This window comes from Argopecten irradians, chromosome 9 (genome assembly GCF_041381155.1).
Source record: "Argopecten irradians isolate NY chromosome 9, Ai_NY, whole genome shotgun sequence".
Taxonomy (NCBI): Eukaryota; Metazoa; Mollusca; class Bivalvia; order Pectinida; family Pectinidae; genus Argopecten; species Argopecten irradians.
In genome coordinates this window covers 40179823-40197445 of record NC_091142.1, presented here as the reverse complement: position 1 = coordinate 40197445, position 17623 = coordinate 40179823, and the positions used below count along the sequence as shown (strand labels likewise).

Sequence of the window (17623 nt, the reverse complement as noted above, 5' to 3'; positions counted from 1 at the left end):
TTGCGGTACAAAAACATTTTTGAATTGGACCTTAATTCTGAAGTAACGCGGATTACTAGTTTACATGTCAGTAGTTGTTTGGCAATGTCAACAACCAGCAGACTTCAGCATGGTGTGAAATGATAGTTATAGAATGACATGGAATCTTCAGCTAATATCATGCTGTTGATGTTGGGTTTTACGCGCTTTACAAGGCTTAAGCATGGATATTAAGGCAGTGTCGAAATCAACACAGAAGAAGGTATCTGTGTTGAATGAAAAGATGCAGAAGAAAAACGCTAACCCGGCTACCGCAAACACGAAAAAGAAAAAGAAAAATAGCAAGAAAAATGTAAAAACAGATCCAAAGGATACTGACCAAAATGTTGATGGTGACAATCAAATGTTTGGAATCGAAGGAGTAGGCGTATTAGATAATACAACTGGTAAGTATTATGTCGTCTGCTTTTAAATGTTTTAAAACTGACAGTGCCCGTTGTTTCATTATAAATACAGTTATTACATTACAACTGGTACTGTACAGTACATCAGTGTTTTTCCTGAGTATTTTGGGAAATTGCACACCTTGTGAAAATTGGGAATTTTTGTGCGATAAAAGTAGGAAATTGGGAAAAATTTTAACAGTGTGTATGGAAAGTTTGGAAAAGGTAGAAATAAACAATTATGATTCTCTAAGAATCATTTTAAGAATGTATACTAAAATACGATGTTCAGACTTGGAATTTCCAGGGTTTTTTTGTTTTTGTTTTGTCACACAAAATACACTTCAACTCACTGATTTGGGAAATTTAGACATAGATTTGGGAAAAAATAACAGGAAATACAATTGGGAATGGGGCCGAAATTTGGCCCCAAATATATAGGCAGGAAAAACACTGTACATGTATACGTACAGTATACATAGGAATTGGGAACTAACGAGGTACAAGATATATGTAAATACTGCATGCATGATATTATATATATATATATATTTGTAGATCTATTTATGCAATGCAGTAGGCCCAAATCCCAGATATATTATACAGAGTTATACGCATTTTTATTTGTACCTAAATTTGACTTAAAATAATAAAAATTATGAAATTTCATAAAATAGCAACTGTTGTAATATATTGTGGAGCTACTAGTATCATGCAACACCTTATTAGTGCTGCTCTGACACAAGTCAAGGCTCTTTGGGCTATTTCTGATGACAGCAGGGTACATTGTACATCTATCATGGTCTTGGCTTAAAATGCAGTTAAATTTCTACTAAAATTGGGTCAACAAAAATAATATTACAGCTAGATCACTGTCCGAATCATATTTATTTTCTTACCCTACCAGTAATTAGTCCAGAAAACTCTTACACAGATTAAACAATGATATTGCTTCCGAATGGCATATCTTGAAATAATATTTATTTTTTTTTATTTTTTTTTTCAATTGCATCAATCATTGATCTGCTGTTGTCAATTTTTAAGTGCATGTATAAAGTTATGTAGTGGAACAACATTGTAGACTAGCAAGGTTACATTAAGTTGGGCCGTTAGTTGTTGGCCACAAGGTTGTTCATTTGGTCTAGAATTTGGAGAGATCTAGACATTTCCAGGTTCTATAGACACATTTTGTGTGTGCCTTTTCCAATTCCTACCTTATTTGATGCTTTTTACATAAGCCTGTGTCTTAAGATTGGACTTGGACTTACTCTTACTTGGGCTATGAATTGTTGGGTCTTTAAGACAAAACTTGTAACGAGTAAATGGAGAAAATATTGGACATGCATTGATATCTTGTGTCTTGGTAGAGAAATTAGGAAAATATTGCCTCGTGATCATGACTCAAACCAAGGACTTTTTTTGAACACAGGCAGGATGAATGCTATTCCTTAATTGATCATGAAAACTCCATTCCCACTATACAATATTAAGAAGCTCTTTTGAATAAGATGAAGAGTGAAGCACAAGTTTACAAGTCAATGTTAATAGTAATAAGTTCCATTTATTTCTGTCATCGTTTTTAAGAAGTTGAATTGTTACTAGCCACACTATACACTGTATCTCTCGGCTCTATAGCTCATGTATCATGCATTAATTTACATGAATCAATCAATACATGACCTGGGAAAAAAACCACTTCAGGTATGTAATCATTTTAACTAGCTAATGATATTTGGTCCTAGTCAATCCTACTGTAAGTGATTTTCCTTTGTTGGGGTATAGTTTACTTTCCCCTCCCCACTCAAACAAGGCCTCGGGTGGGTTAAACGTTGTTCCGGTGTGATAACGGTGAAATGGAGAAAGTGTTTGACAAACTCTTGAAAGATGAGATGGTGTCAAGTGTAGATTTATGTTTAAAATGTATACAGAGAATGTACAAAGAACGGTGACCACTCCAAGTTACAAATACACTGATATACTGTTCAAACATACGAGTAGGTACAAAAGCTATGTCAAGATAAGGATAGGCTCCATTACTAGTGCTACCTGTTTGAATTTACTTAGTCTTGAGGTGAATGGTTAATTCTTTGAATTAATAAGATTCAATCAATTAAAAATGTAAGAAATTAATTACCCGGTATGCTTCAATTTCATAAATATGAAATTGAAGTATAATTAATTTCTTAATTTTAGCGTACCTGCAACATTTTCATTTGAAGCCAAATTTCCAAAAGAATGAACATTAAATGATGATTATATTCCTAGTTGATGACATAGAAATCTAAATTTTCGATAAATGTGTGAAGCTAACTTCTCCGTATTACATGCTGGTTTGATGGTTATATGTTTAGGATTAGTACCTTATTTATCACCTCCTAGGTGGTAGGTACAGTTACCCAGATTACTCGTCATCATTAGACTTACGCTCAAAGGTATACAAAGGTTTATCGAGTATATATACATATGTATAGCAAGATTGGATTTCACAGATTCATTAATCTGTGAAAAGGTCTAAATCAGGTGTCTGGACAAGAATCAACTTGAGCTCTGAGGCAAAAAATGTGCAAAATAGCTTCCCTTCATAGTTGAAATCTTTATCTTGGTTCTGGTTGGTTTTGCTTCTTAACTTTAAAACTTGTCTGTATTCTTTACTATACTTTCTCTTTGCTTTTGTCTCCAATGGAGACATGACAATTACAAATATTGGAAGTCCTGATTTGACCCAGCGATACAAAAAGTGTTTACATTCAAAGAATGATAACAATAAGATCTGATCAGCTCAGATACTACTTCAAAGGTTCGTGCATAATTGGTACACCTGATAAAGGTGTAATTGAAACTCAAAAGACACATTTACAGTTCTTTAGATTGGTAAAGTTTTCACTAGGTATCTGGGTTAACCTATATCTGGCCAGATGATGATTTATGTTTGAGTTAAAAGTTTGCCTGTGTAAGCTGATAGAAAATATAAAAGAACTTGACCATAAATCTAGTAAGTAAAATGCAAATTCAAAAACAAATTAAATTTTGATGAAGATGTTTTCCCTTTAAATTTGATATCCTAGCTTTTAAATAGTAATTATTAGTATAATTATGTTCCCAGAGATAAGGCCATTAAGGTCATAAAAAGGTCTGTATTTTAAAACACTATAAATATTCTTGTATATATTATATATTGACAATTTCACTCAAACTTTTTAAGGACTGAGAAATATATTGTCTGTCTAAGTGGCGTAAAATTGTCTTGATTATAAAACCTGACCAGGTAATGCTATGTGTATAGTAAGGTCAATTAACGTTTATCTGATCGACAAGGAAAGGATGAGTCAGAAAGTCAAACTCTAGAGTCTGTCCACTAACTTCAGAATAAATCCTCTTAAACTTTTGAGTAAATATTTATTGATCAGAAGTATTCTCTACTTGTGTCTGGTATATACTGTACAGGTATACAATTGTAACGCAGATCAAGCGTGCTGATTTAACCTCTGTTTTACAATTTTACGAAAAGCTTTAGATTGGTCAGGTGCCATTTCTTTTGTACAGAAGTATTGAAGGTGACCGCTCGACTTAATCCAGCCACAAAAAGTGGTCAGTTCTAGCCAATAAGATTATTATCAACAGGTGGACTTAATATGGTAAAAGAATACATGTCAGTATATTTTATAAAATTGAAAATCTACTTGAAATTATGTGGTCCTGGGTATTATATACTCACACAGTATTACAAGTAAAGCTGGTTAAGACGTCTACACAATTCATTTCTACTCGTGACTTTATTCGAGATAAAGTTTTGTCAGCTGGAATAAATCATGATAAATATATTTTCTTGCAAACTTATTAAACTATCTGACAGTTTTATGTAATATTTACTATGGTTTAGTTATATCTTCCCGGTCCATTACATACTTTCATTGTTTTGTTTTGGACTTGTAAGGAAATGTTTACACTGAAGAATAAAAAATAAAGTGGTAAAGGTAATCGGGACAATAGTGTGTGTCAGGTCAAAAAGGTGGTGAACTTTTATATATACATACATGTACTACTGTACTGTCTATAACATTACTATAAATGTGTTATACAAAACTGAATGCCAATTTTCGTTGTTTTTTCCCACCTTTTCCAGATTTATTAATTTAGAATTAAGCTTTCAATTATGTTTTGTTTAATACTTTGTTTATTGATCTGAACAAATTAAAGATTTATTGTCTAAATGAAGTTCAAAAGTTCACTGATTTAAACCTATAAATTTAAATTACTTATATTGCTGAACTTAAACATGAATCTAAATTTAATGGTAAATATAAAGAACAGTTGACTTCCAATGCAATTGGTGAACATAGCCTGAATGGGTAAGTTCGTAGTGCAATTAAAAAAAAAAAAAAAAAAAAAAAAAGAAGAAAGAAACAAATCACTAATTAAATTTAGTAAGAAATTGAAAATGAATGGCCATGACATAAAGATATACATTGTATGTAGTATGATTGAAATCTTGTATTATACAAATTTAAGAACATTCTGTAATATATTTATGAAACTTTGGTCTAAATCTGATCTGCACAGCTGGTTGGTTCTGTATGCATTGAGTCTATGTATATTAACAAATGTTTCAGAAATTGTGCATACATGATATTTGTACATTTATATATTAACTTCATAATTTATGAGCATATTGGCATTTTTTTCTTGTTGATTAATTGCTTCCATTCAATGTAAAGATCTAGTTACACAATCTATGTATAATTACAGGTACAATTCTTAAACTGGTAGTAAATAGAACTTAGACAGGACTTTCTAAACATTTATTCAGATGCACACCAATGGACAACAAAGTACATAATAGTACTTGTATGTCCTCCTTCCTCTCCCCCACCCACCCCTTCCTTGGTGTTAGGGACCGACTGTTTTGTAGATATTTCTTGTTGTTATGGAAATAAATAACTTTTTAAAGAACATATCTTAAAGAAACGATTAGTGCGTGCAGCTAGCTTATTTTAACACCTAAGTGCACATAGTAAAATATTGCATAAAACTATATGGCTACATAATACATTTGTTATGGGAAATGAGAAATAAAAAATATGATACACACTGGTACGATAAATCCTACATAATTGTTAACAATTAGAATTGATATCAAAAATTTCTAATTGCATGTATAAACATGTAAACAATGACATTAAAACAATTAATATGTTTAAGATAAACACGCTTACAACACAAAATTCAATGTATCTTTTTTTTATTGTGCCTTTAATGATAATGAGACAAATACTGATCGTTTTAAGTTTTGAAATTTGTCGAGTCCTATTTATAAAATGTTGGTTATTGACTTGATTTGATATGGTTGCATTAATGCATACTCGGACTGTATCTCTAAATGATGACCTTGTTAATGTTATGGATAATTTTGATCATAATTAGTCCGTTATATTTTAACATTTTAATGACAAGTCAGTGGTACTTAATATGGCTGAAAAAACAGAAGTACAAGAATTGTTAGTTTAGAGAAATTCTAAATCAAAGTTTTCTTTTTTCAAATATTTCATATCATAGGCCTTCCTGAAACACAATGAATCATTGTTTTGACTCAAGAGTTATTTAGTTTTTTAAACATTGATATTTTAGATATAAATTGACATCAATGTGCTAATCACGATTGTTTTCCTCGTGTATTAAGTTGTTCCGATATAGAAGTTGTTAAACCTAAGTGTGCTTGATGGTATTCACATGTACAATTCAATTTGAACCTTGACCTCACCCTACCATATAGTTAGTAGGACTATTGTCTGCTTTAGTATTGTCTTTCACAACAAGAAGGAATATTCATTACTATACTGAATGGGTGTGTATTCTGTAGATATATAAGTATATTGTTATGCAGGTGGCCACTCCAACCTTTTAAGTTGTCTTACGTTATATACAGCTGATATTCTACACATAGGTGCTATATAAATATGGCTAATAGGTACACAGATTCTATACAAACATTGTCAACTTAAAATTCTTGACATTTCATCAGTATGCATTGTAGTTTAAAGCATACATTCATGTACTTTAGTAAATGATGTTTTGATTTTGTACCTAGATCTTGTTTAGTTGCTTCCACAAAACACATTGATGGATGACTATGATAGCCACTACAAGCCTGACATACATGTATTTACCCATGGTTGAACACTTGTTGATTTCTAAATATGGATCCAACATTACAAACCATAGATACCCATGGTGAATAGTTTCCTAACATAGATCTATGTTAGTTCCTACAAGCCAAAGTGACGCAAAGTTGCCCATGGTTGAACACTTGCAGGTTTATGGTTCCTTACAAGCCAAACTATATAGAGTTGCCCTTGGTTGAACAATTGCTGGTTTATGGTCTCTACAAGCCAATCACTATATAGTCGTCCATGTTTGAACACTTGCAGGTTTATGGTTCCTTACAAGCCAAACTATATAGAGTTGCCCTTGGTTGAACAATTGCTGGTTTATGGTCTCTACAAGCCAATCAATATATAGTCGTCCATGGTTGAACACTTGCAGGTTTATGGTTCCTTACAAGCCAAACTATATAGAGTTGCCCTTGGTTGAACAATTGCTGGTTTATGGTCTCTACAAGCCAATCAATATATAGTTGTCCATGGTTGAACATTTGCTGGTTTATGGTCCAAACAAGCCAATCCATATAGATTTGCCCTTGGTTGAACATTTTTCTTGGGTTTTGGCTCATACAAGCCAATCTATATATAGTTGCCCATGGTTGAAAACTTGCTGGTCCCTACAAGCCAATTCTTATAGTTGCTCATGGTTGTCTTGAGCAGGGCTGTAAGCATGGCATATATGGTTAACCATGTTTTTTTTTTATATATATTATGTATTTTATGGAACACCGTAGTTAGTCACCTAGACCATAGTGGAATTGGTTGTGATGTAGGTAACAATGGATAACCAGAGTTGACCGTGGTCATCGCGGTCATTATAACCATTGGTTCTCAAGGCTTGCTGATTTCTGTGTGAGGAGTATGCACTGTAGGACAGCTGACGGATTGATGACAAGTTAGAATTCAGAAAACTAATCGTTAGTAATACATGTAATTGGTCTCAAGGTGTTCTAAAGGTGAAAATCTCATGTATGTACTACTTGGTTTGGAACATTACACTAAGTTGTGGTTACCTTGGTATTATGAGATATGTCAGAAATTAACTGTTAAATCTGTGTCCTGCACCTACATAGATGGAAATATACATGTAATCCTTACTGATAGCTTATATAGAATATTGATCTTTAAATTTCAATATGCTAGATCTTTCTGTTATCAAATAATGCTTTCAGAGTCATTAAACAATAAATCATGAATATTTACAGTGGAAAAAGGTTTTTGTGTGAAAGAAGACATTAAGATTATCGACAGTAAGAATTATTCATAAATAAAAAACACAATAATTTGATATATGTAATACCAGACCCCAGAATTGACAATTTATTAATTATAAACACATAATGTGATATATATTTAAATTTATCGTGATGGAATATAGCTGCAAAAAGAAAGTCATTGGGAGACAAATTGTAGTACAAACCAATTTCTTTATGAATACATCAATATTACAGTCACTTGATCCAAAGTAGGTCTCTGTGACAATGGTCAAATATTCAAATCTGATTTAAATATGAAATATAACATTCAGAACACGTCTACAGCCATTAATTAGTATGCAGGTGGCAAGAATTTAGCAGTTTCCACATAAACCCGATCCTATTGAAGATTTTTAAATACCAAATAAAATTCTGGTTACAGCTGATTGAGAAGGAATCTATATATTAGTTTACATTCAAAGCAAGTTTCACTTGGATTGATGGATTGACGCGAGGTATAGAAACGATTTACACACCAATATGGTAGGGGAGATGGCATCAACCAAATATAATTTTTTTCCTTATTTCATATTCCTGCGGTCTGTGAATAAACTTATAAATGAGAAATCTTGTGGACTATTTATATCATTGTGTGCCTGAATTGGTTTCTTTTCATTTGAGATATATGTAATAATACAAAATATATTTGTGCATTATATGAACTGTAGTCTTTTCAGTATAGTTAGCATAAAGTACGCTTTATCTTGAACAAAGCAGCTTTTGATGCCCGATCTCTTTTACACTAAATTCTTATAGTATTAAGTGTTTACCAAAATTTGAAAAGTAGTCATTTTTGCACATTATATTTACTTGCATCTAAAGTTTGTGATTGTGATGTGAATATTGGATACTGACATGTACAATACAAGCTGACATTTGAACCTTATTGATATTGCCATACCAAACATATATAAAAAGTCACCTTGGTATAATCAACATACAAAATACATTGAGTTTCTGACAGGTTCACGTGACATTGGCATTGCATTGACAGAATCGTCACACTAAATTCATTACTGAAATTGTTAATTCAGAATCAATCTTATACTAATATTGTAAGTATTTACAATCAATTCAAGTTTGGTGCCACACGGTGCTGAATGGTTAAGTTTCCTACCATATTACCACAAGCCCCCTACATCTGGGTCGCATTTGAAATCCATCAGGGGAAGTAATGCTAGACACTGACCATTGGTTGATGGTTTTCCTCTGGGTACTCTGGTTTTCCTTCATCTCCCAAACCAGTTACCTTTCCTTAGGCACCATTTATAAGTGAATCTGATTACCGCTAATTGAGGTACGTCTTGTTCTTGTAACTGGTCACAGTTGTCCGGTTGTGCCATATAAAAACATGGAAACGGCAACTTTTGAAAGTATGTTGTTAAATAACCCTTGCTGTTAATAGAGAAAATTTTTTTAAAAAACCCACATGTTTATAGTATGTATTGCTTATCACCATGTTTTGTTTTATTTGTAAGTGACAAAATGTCATTGTATTAATGGCTTTTTATATCACACATTTACCTGGTACCTGAAGTACAGGTAGTACAGGTTACAAAGGTAGTACATATATAACACAGATTTAGTATTGTCTATGAGTTAATATCCATTAGTCACCTTATAGACTTGGGTATTAATAAATGTTCAGGATTATAATTTATAGACAGACTTATCTCTATGAGTCCTACAGAGATAGCCTTCACACCAATCAGAGCATTCCAATACCTTTAATGAGTTATGATCTACAAAAGTCACTTCTTTGTCTGTCTTTGTCAGTATGATAAGTGTTGGGTATAGGTATGTAGAGTCCTGTGGCCAAATCATGGCCTATCAGCTGATCGATTACGATACACTACACCAGTTCTGATGGACTACGGGTGGTGGCCTTACAAGGGGGGACTAGGAGGGGGAGCAAGGGGATGGAGTGTGTGTGATATTGATGATATTTAACAAAACCACACCTTACCAGGTAACGTTCAACTGCTTTATATATTAAACATTGGCTTTGTTTTATTTACATTGTATGATAAAATAATTAAACAATCATTTTGTTTGATAAGCATTGCATATATAAAATGTCTTGATCTCCATTTTTAGTGGCTTCTTATAATTAGTTATTTAGCTACCTGAGCCTGAAGTATTTTCTCAGTATCTTGAGGATCATACAATTAGAACGACTATTTACCTTTATAAGCATTTCAGGGCAGTAAAGGAAACATGGATGTTAGCATATCTAAATTAATAAAAAATTAATTCTGAAAATTCATAATGAACTGTTCCACTTTCAAATTAGACGAGTTCAAATTATCTTTAGAGGTATAATAATTTGGTCTTTTATTGGTGTTTTACCCTGTTTGGATCCCCTTCTATCTTTATCAATGGAAACCACTTATATGGGGTGTGAAGGAGCTAATGTCATATACAGATATATACAATAGGTAAGGAGCTAATGTCATACACAGATGTAACTGTAGATAAAACAAAGTCACTTATACAATAGGTAAGGAGCTAATGTCATACACAGATGTAACTGTAGATAAAACAAAGTCACTTATACAATAGGTAAGGAGCTAATGTCATACACAGATGTAACAGTAGATAAAACAAAGTCACTTATACAATAGGTAAGGAGCTAATGTCATACACAGATGTAACTGTAGATAAAACAAAGTCACTTATACAATAGGTAAGGAGCTAATGTCATACACAGATGTAACTGTAGATAAAACAAAGTCACTTATACAATAGGTAAGGAGCTAATGTCATACACAGATGTAACTGTAGATAAAACAAAGTCACTTATACAATAGGTAAGGAGCTAATGTCATACACAGATGTAACTGTAGATAAAACAAAGTCACTTATACAATAGGTAAGGAGCTAATGTCATACACAGATGTAACTGTAGATAAAACAAAGTCACTTATACAATAGGTAAGGAGCTAATGTCATACACAGATGTAACTGTAGATAAAACAAAGTCACTTATACAATAGGTAAGGAGCTAATGTCATACACAGATGTAACTGTAGATAAAACAAAGTCACTTATACAATAGGTAAGGAGCTAATGTCATACACAGATGTAACGGTAGATAAAAACAAAGTCACTTATACAATAGGTAAGGAGCTAATGTCATACACAGATGTAACGGTAGATAAAAACAAAGTCACTTATACAATAGGTAAGGAGCTAATGTCATACACAGATGTAACTGTAGATAAAACAAAGTCACTTATACAATAGGTAAGGAGCTAATGTCATACACAGATGTAACTGTAGATAAAAACAAAGTCACTTATACAATAGGTAAGGAGCTAATGTCATACACAGATGTAACTGTAGATAAAACAAAGTCACTTATACAATAGGTAAGGAGCTAATGTCATACACAGATGTAACTGTAGATAAAACAAAGTCACTTATACAATAGGTAAGGAGCTAATGTCATACACAGATGTAACGGTAGATAAAACAAAGTCACTTATACAATAGGTAAGGAGCTAATGTCATACACAGATGTAACTGTAGATAAAACAAAGTCACTTATACAATAGGTAAGGAGCTAATGTCATACACAGATGTAACATAAACAAGTCACTTATACAATAGGTAAGGAGCTAATGTCATACACAGATGTAACTGTAGATAGTCAAAAAAAAAGTCACTTATACAATAGGTAAGGAGCTAATGTCATACACAGATGTAACTGTAGATAAAACAAAGTCACTTATACAATAGGTAAGGAGCTAATGTCATACACAGATGTAACGGTAGATAAAAACAAAGTCACTTATACAATAGGTAAGGAGCTAATGTCATACACAGATGTAACTGTAGATAAAACAAAGTCACTTATACAATAGGTAAGGAGCTAATGTCATACACAGATGTAACTGTAGATAAAACAAAGTCACTTATACAATAGGTAAGGAGCTAATGTCATACACAGATGTAACGGTAGATAAAAACAAAGTCACTTATACAATAGGTAAGGAGCTAATGTCATACACAGATGTAACTGTAGATAAAACAAAGTCACTTATACAATAGGTAAGGAGCTAATGTCATACACAGATGTAACTGTAGATAAAACAAAGTCACTTATACAATAGGTAAGGAGCTAATGTCATACACAGATGTAACTGTAGATAAAACAAAGTCACTTATACAATAGGTAAGGAGCTAATGTCATACACAGATGTAACTGTAGATAAAACAAAGTCACTTATACAATAGGTAAGGAGCTAATGTCATACACAGATGTAACGGTAGATAAAACAAAGTCACTTATACAATAGGTAAGGAGCTAATGTCATACACAGATGTAACTGTAGATAAAACAAAGTCACTTATACAATAGGTAAGGAGCTAATGTCATACACAGATGTAACTGTAGATAAAACAAAGTCACTTATACAATAGGTAAGGAGCTAATGTCATACACAGATGTAACTGTAGATAAAACAAAGTCACTTATACAATAGGTAAGGAGCTAATGTCATACACAGATGTAACTGTAGATAAAACAAAGTCACTTATACAATAGGTAAGGAGCTAATGTCATACACAGATGTAACTGTAGAAATAAAACAAAGTCACTTATACAATAGGTAAGGAGCTAATGTCATACACAGATGTAACTGTAGATAAAACAAAGTCACTTATACAATAGGTAAGGAGCTAATGTCATACACAGATGTAACAGTAGATAAAACAAAGTCACTTATACAATAGGTAAGGAGCTAATGTCATACACAGATGTAACTGTAGATAAAACAAAGTCACTTATACAATAGGTAAGGAGCTAATGTCATACACAGATGTAACTGTAGATAAAACAAAGTCACTTATACAATAGGTAAGGAGCTAATGTCATACACAGATGTAACTGTAGATAAAACAAAGTCACTTATACAATAGGTAAGGAGCTAATGTCATACACAGATGTAACTGTAGATAAAACAAAGTCACTTATACAATAGGTAAGGAGCTAATGTCATACACAGATGTAACTGTAGATAAAACAAAGTCACTTATACAATAGGTAAGGAGCTAATGTCATACACAGATGTAACTGTAGATAAAAACAAAGTCACTTATACAATAGGTAAGGAGCTAATGTCATACACAGATGTAACGGTAGATAAAAACAAAGTCACTTATACAATAGGTAAGGAGCTAATGTCATACACAGATGTAACTGTAGATAAAACAAAGTCACTTATACAATAGGTAAGGAGCTAATGTCATACACAGATGTAACTGTAGATAAAACAAAGTCACTTATACAATAGGTAAGGAGCTAATGTCATACACAGATGTAACTGTAGATAAAACAAAGTCACTTATACAATAGGTAAGGAGCTAATGTCATACACAGATGTAACTGTAGATAAAACAAAGTCACTTATACAATAAATAGAAGGAGCTAATGTCATACACAGATGTAACTGTAGATAAAACAAAGTCACTTATACAATAGGTAAGGAGCTAATGTCATACACAGATGTAACTGTAGATAAAACAAAGTCACTTATACAATAGGTAAGGAGCTAATGTCATACACAGATGTAACTGTAGATAAAACAAAGTCACTTATACAATAGGTAAGGAGCTAATGTCATACACAGATGTAACTGTAGATAAAACAAAGTCACTTATACAATAGGTAAGGAGCTAATGTCATACACAGATGTAACTGTAGATAAAACAAAGTCACTTATACAATAGGTAAGGAGCTAATGTCATACACAGATGTAACTGTAGATAAAACAAAGTCACTTATACAATAGGTAAGGAGCTAATGTCATACACAGATGTAACTGTAGATAAAACAAAGTCACTTATACAATAGGTAAGGAGCTAATGTCATACACAGATGTAACTGTAGATAAAACAAAGTCACTTATACAATAGGTAAGGAGCTAATGTCATACACAGATGTAACTGTAGATAAAACAAAGTCACTTATACAATAGGTAAGGAGCTAATGTCATACACAGATGTAACTGTAGATAAAACAAAGTCACTTATACAATAGGTAAGGAGCTAATGTCATACACAGATGTAACTGTAGATAAAACAAAGTCACTTATACAATAGGTAAGGAGCTAATGTCATACACAGATGTAACTGTAGATAAAACAAAGTCACTTATACAATAGGTAAGGAGCTAATGTCATACACAGATGTAACTGTAGATAAAACAAAGTCACTTATACAATAGGTAAGGAGCTAATGTCATACACAGATGTAACTGTAGATAAAACAAAGTCACTTATACAATAGGTAAGGAGCTAATGTCATACACAGATGTAACGTAGATAAAACAAAGTCACTTATACAATAGGTAAGGAGCTAATGTCATACACAGATGTAACTGTAGATAAAACAAAGTCACTTATACAATAGGTAAGGAGCTAATGTCATACACAGATGTAACTGTAGATAAAACAAAGTCACTTATACAATAGGTAAGGAGCTAATGTCATACACAGATGTAACTGTAGATAAAACAAAGTCACTTATACAATAGGTAAGGAGCTAATGTCATACACAGATGTAACTGTAGATAAAAACAAAGTCACTTATACAATAGGTAAGGAGCTAATGTCATACACAGATGTAACTGTAGATAAAACAAAGTCACTTATACAATAGGTAAGGAGCTAATGTCATACACAGATGTAACTGTAGATAAAACAAAGTCACTTATACAATAGGTAAGGAGCTAATGTCATACACAGATGTAACTGTAGATAAAACAAAGTCACTTATACAATAGGTAAGGAGCTAATGTCATACACAGATGTAACTGTAGATAAAACAAAGTCACTTATACAATAGGTAAGGAGCTAATGTCATACACAGATGTAACTGTAGATAAAACAAAGTCACTTATACAATAGGTAAGGAGCTAATGTCATACACAGATGTAACAGTAGATAAAACAAAGTCACTTATACAATAGGTAAGGAGCTAATGTCATACACAGATGTAACTGTAGATAAAACAAAGTCACTTATACAATAGGTAAGGAGCTAATGTCATACACAGATGTAACTGTAGATAAAACAAAGTCACTTATACAATAGGTAAGGAGCTAATGTCATACACAGATGTAACTGTAGATAAAACAAAGTCACTTATACAATAGGTAAGGAGCTAATGTCATACACAGATGTAACAGTAGATAAAACAAAGTCACTTATACAATAGGTAAGGAGCTAATGTCATACACAGATGTAACTGTAGATAAAAACAAAGTCACTTATACAATAGGTAAGGAGCTAATGTCATACACAGATGTAACAGTAGATAAAACAAAGTCACTTATACAATAGGTAAGGAGCTAATGTCATACACAGATGTAACTGTAGATAAAACAAAGTCACTTATACAATAGGTAAGGAGCTAATGAAGTCATAGTACACAGATGTAACTGTAGATAAAACAAAGTCACTTATACAATAGGTAAGGAGCTAATGTCATACACAGATGTAACGGTAGATAAAAACAAAGTCACTTATACAATAGGTAAGGAGCTAATGTCATACACAGATGTAACTGTAGATAAAACAAAGTCACTTATACAATAGGTAAGGAGCTAATGTCATACACAGATGTAACGGTAGATAAAACAAAGTCACTTATACAATAGGTAAGGAGCTAATGTCATACACAGATGTAACTGTAGATAAAACAAAGTCACTTATACAATAGGTAAGGAGCTAATGTCATACACAGATGTAACTGTAGATAAAACAAAGTCACTTATACAATAGGTAAGGAGCTAATGTCATACACAGATGTAACTGTAGATAAAACAAAGTCACTTATACAATAGGTAAGGAGCTAATGTCATACACAGATGTAACTGTAGATAAAACAAAGTCACTTATACAATAGGTAAGGAGCTAATGTCATACACAGATGTAACTGTAGATAAAACAAAGTCACTTATACAATAGGTAAGGAGCTAATGTCATACACAGATGTAACTGTAGATAAAACAAAGTCACTTATACAATAGGTAAGGAGCTAATGTCATACACAGATGTAACTGTAGATAAAACAAAGTCACTTATACAATAGGTATTCATGCTGTAAGATCATGGTTATTAGATAATTGTTTGAATCTTTATCTTAAATTGAAAGGAGACATGTTATACTTTGCAACCTTCCTGGGTGAGATGTATATTCCAAACCAAAACCAGCTAATTATGAGGTCTGTATTGACCTTTGACCTCAATTTAGTAATGAAAAAAAAGTTGTTCAGGCCCTATCTTATATACTAAAGACAATAGAACTTCATACTTGGTATATAGAACCGTCTAGGTGATTAAGTATGTGGAAAAACCAGGTCACTATCACCTTATTTTGACCTCCAATTTCCATTTAAGACAAAATTGTTCCAGGCTCTAACTACTACAATGTATATTATAAGGCACTGGAGCTTCTTACTTAAGTATATAGGTCAATCCACGTGAGATGGTGTGAAGTGTACCAAACAAAACCAGGTTACTGTGACCTATTTTGAGAGAAGTCCTTTGCCAATTCAAGCTGTTAAGAAAAACTGTGTAACGCTATCTCCTGTTAGTAAAGGTACTAAAACTTGATATTTCATGTACCACCTGAGTGAGGTGGTGTATCACATACCACAATCAGTAAATACAGCTTGTTCTTTCTAAATTCTTGTTATCTCTATTTCTCACAAAGTACTGCAGGGATCTTTCTCAAATTTCATGTCATCTGTAGGTCCTAGGACCCTAGTTGTGCATATTGCATTTTGGGACCGATCAGCAAACAAGATGGCCATCTTGGATTTTGAGAGTTAAAGTTGGTTATCGCTGTTTCTCAGAAAGTACTGCAGGAACCAGTCTCAAATTTCATGTAGGTCCTAGCTAGGACGCTAGTTTTGCATATTGCTTTTTGGGACCAATCAGTCAACAAGGTGGCCAACAGGCAGCTATCTTGGATTTTGAGAGTTATAGTTGGTTATCGCTATTTCTCAGAAAGTACTGCAGGAACCAGTCTCAAATTTCATATCCTTTCGACGGCCGGCAGGATTCGAACTTGACTCAATTTTGATAGTAGGTTATAACAAATGCCATCTATGAAAGCAGATTGCATCTAGATTTCGGTTTGATGCCATTTTCATGATGGTAACAAACAGTACACACTACAAACAAGCAAAAACAGTCACTGGAAGTCCCCTAAAAGTCACAACGCACGGGTCATGGGAGGCAGAAACCTGCACATGGGACTTGCTTTTTTTTTTTTTTTTTTTTTTTTTGAAATTGGTGCTATTTTCCCCATTCTTTTCCCTTTCTCTCTATTTTCTCTTACTTTAATATCTCTTCTATCGTTTTAGACCATCTGCATGTCTGTATCTTGATAATTAAGCTCACAACGACAGGTTTCCGGGCACACACTAAAATTCGGATCTCAGACCTCAATTTTTGACTTATATTGGCATGTTCAAAGGTGATTTGTGACGTCACTAATGCAATGACCAAATCAATATTGACATGCTATATAGGGATGAACATCTCCTTTTCAAAAAACTAGTATTTAGTTTTCAAAGGTCTCAGTGGGGCTCCAGAAGGGTGCATGAAATTGGGCAAATGAATAATTACGCACCAAACGGTCAACAAGATGGCCAACAGGCAGCTATCTTGGATTTTGAGAGTTATAGTTGGTTATCGCTATTTCTCAGAAAGTACTGCAGGAACCAGTCTCAAATTTCATATGTAGGTCCTAGGACCCTTAAGTTTTGCATATT

The 17623-nt window shown here is 32.9% G+C and overlaps 1 protein-coding gene across 1 annotated transcript in view; it reads left to right on the top strand.

Moving 5' to 3' along the window:
* Window positions 1-58: 58 nt before the first annotated feature.
* Window positions 59-17623, top strand: part of LOC138332325 (uncharacterized) — a 30335-nt gene continuing 12770 nt past the window's right edge. Inside the window, exon 1 of the mRNA XM_069280377.1 lies at window positions 59-425. Within this exon, the coding sequence (XP_069136478.1) occupies window positions 203-425 (223 nt within the window). The 5' untranslated portion in view covers window positions 59-202. The remainder of the gene's footprint in view (window positions 426-17623) is intronic.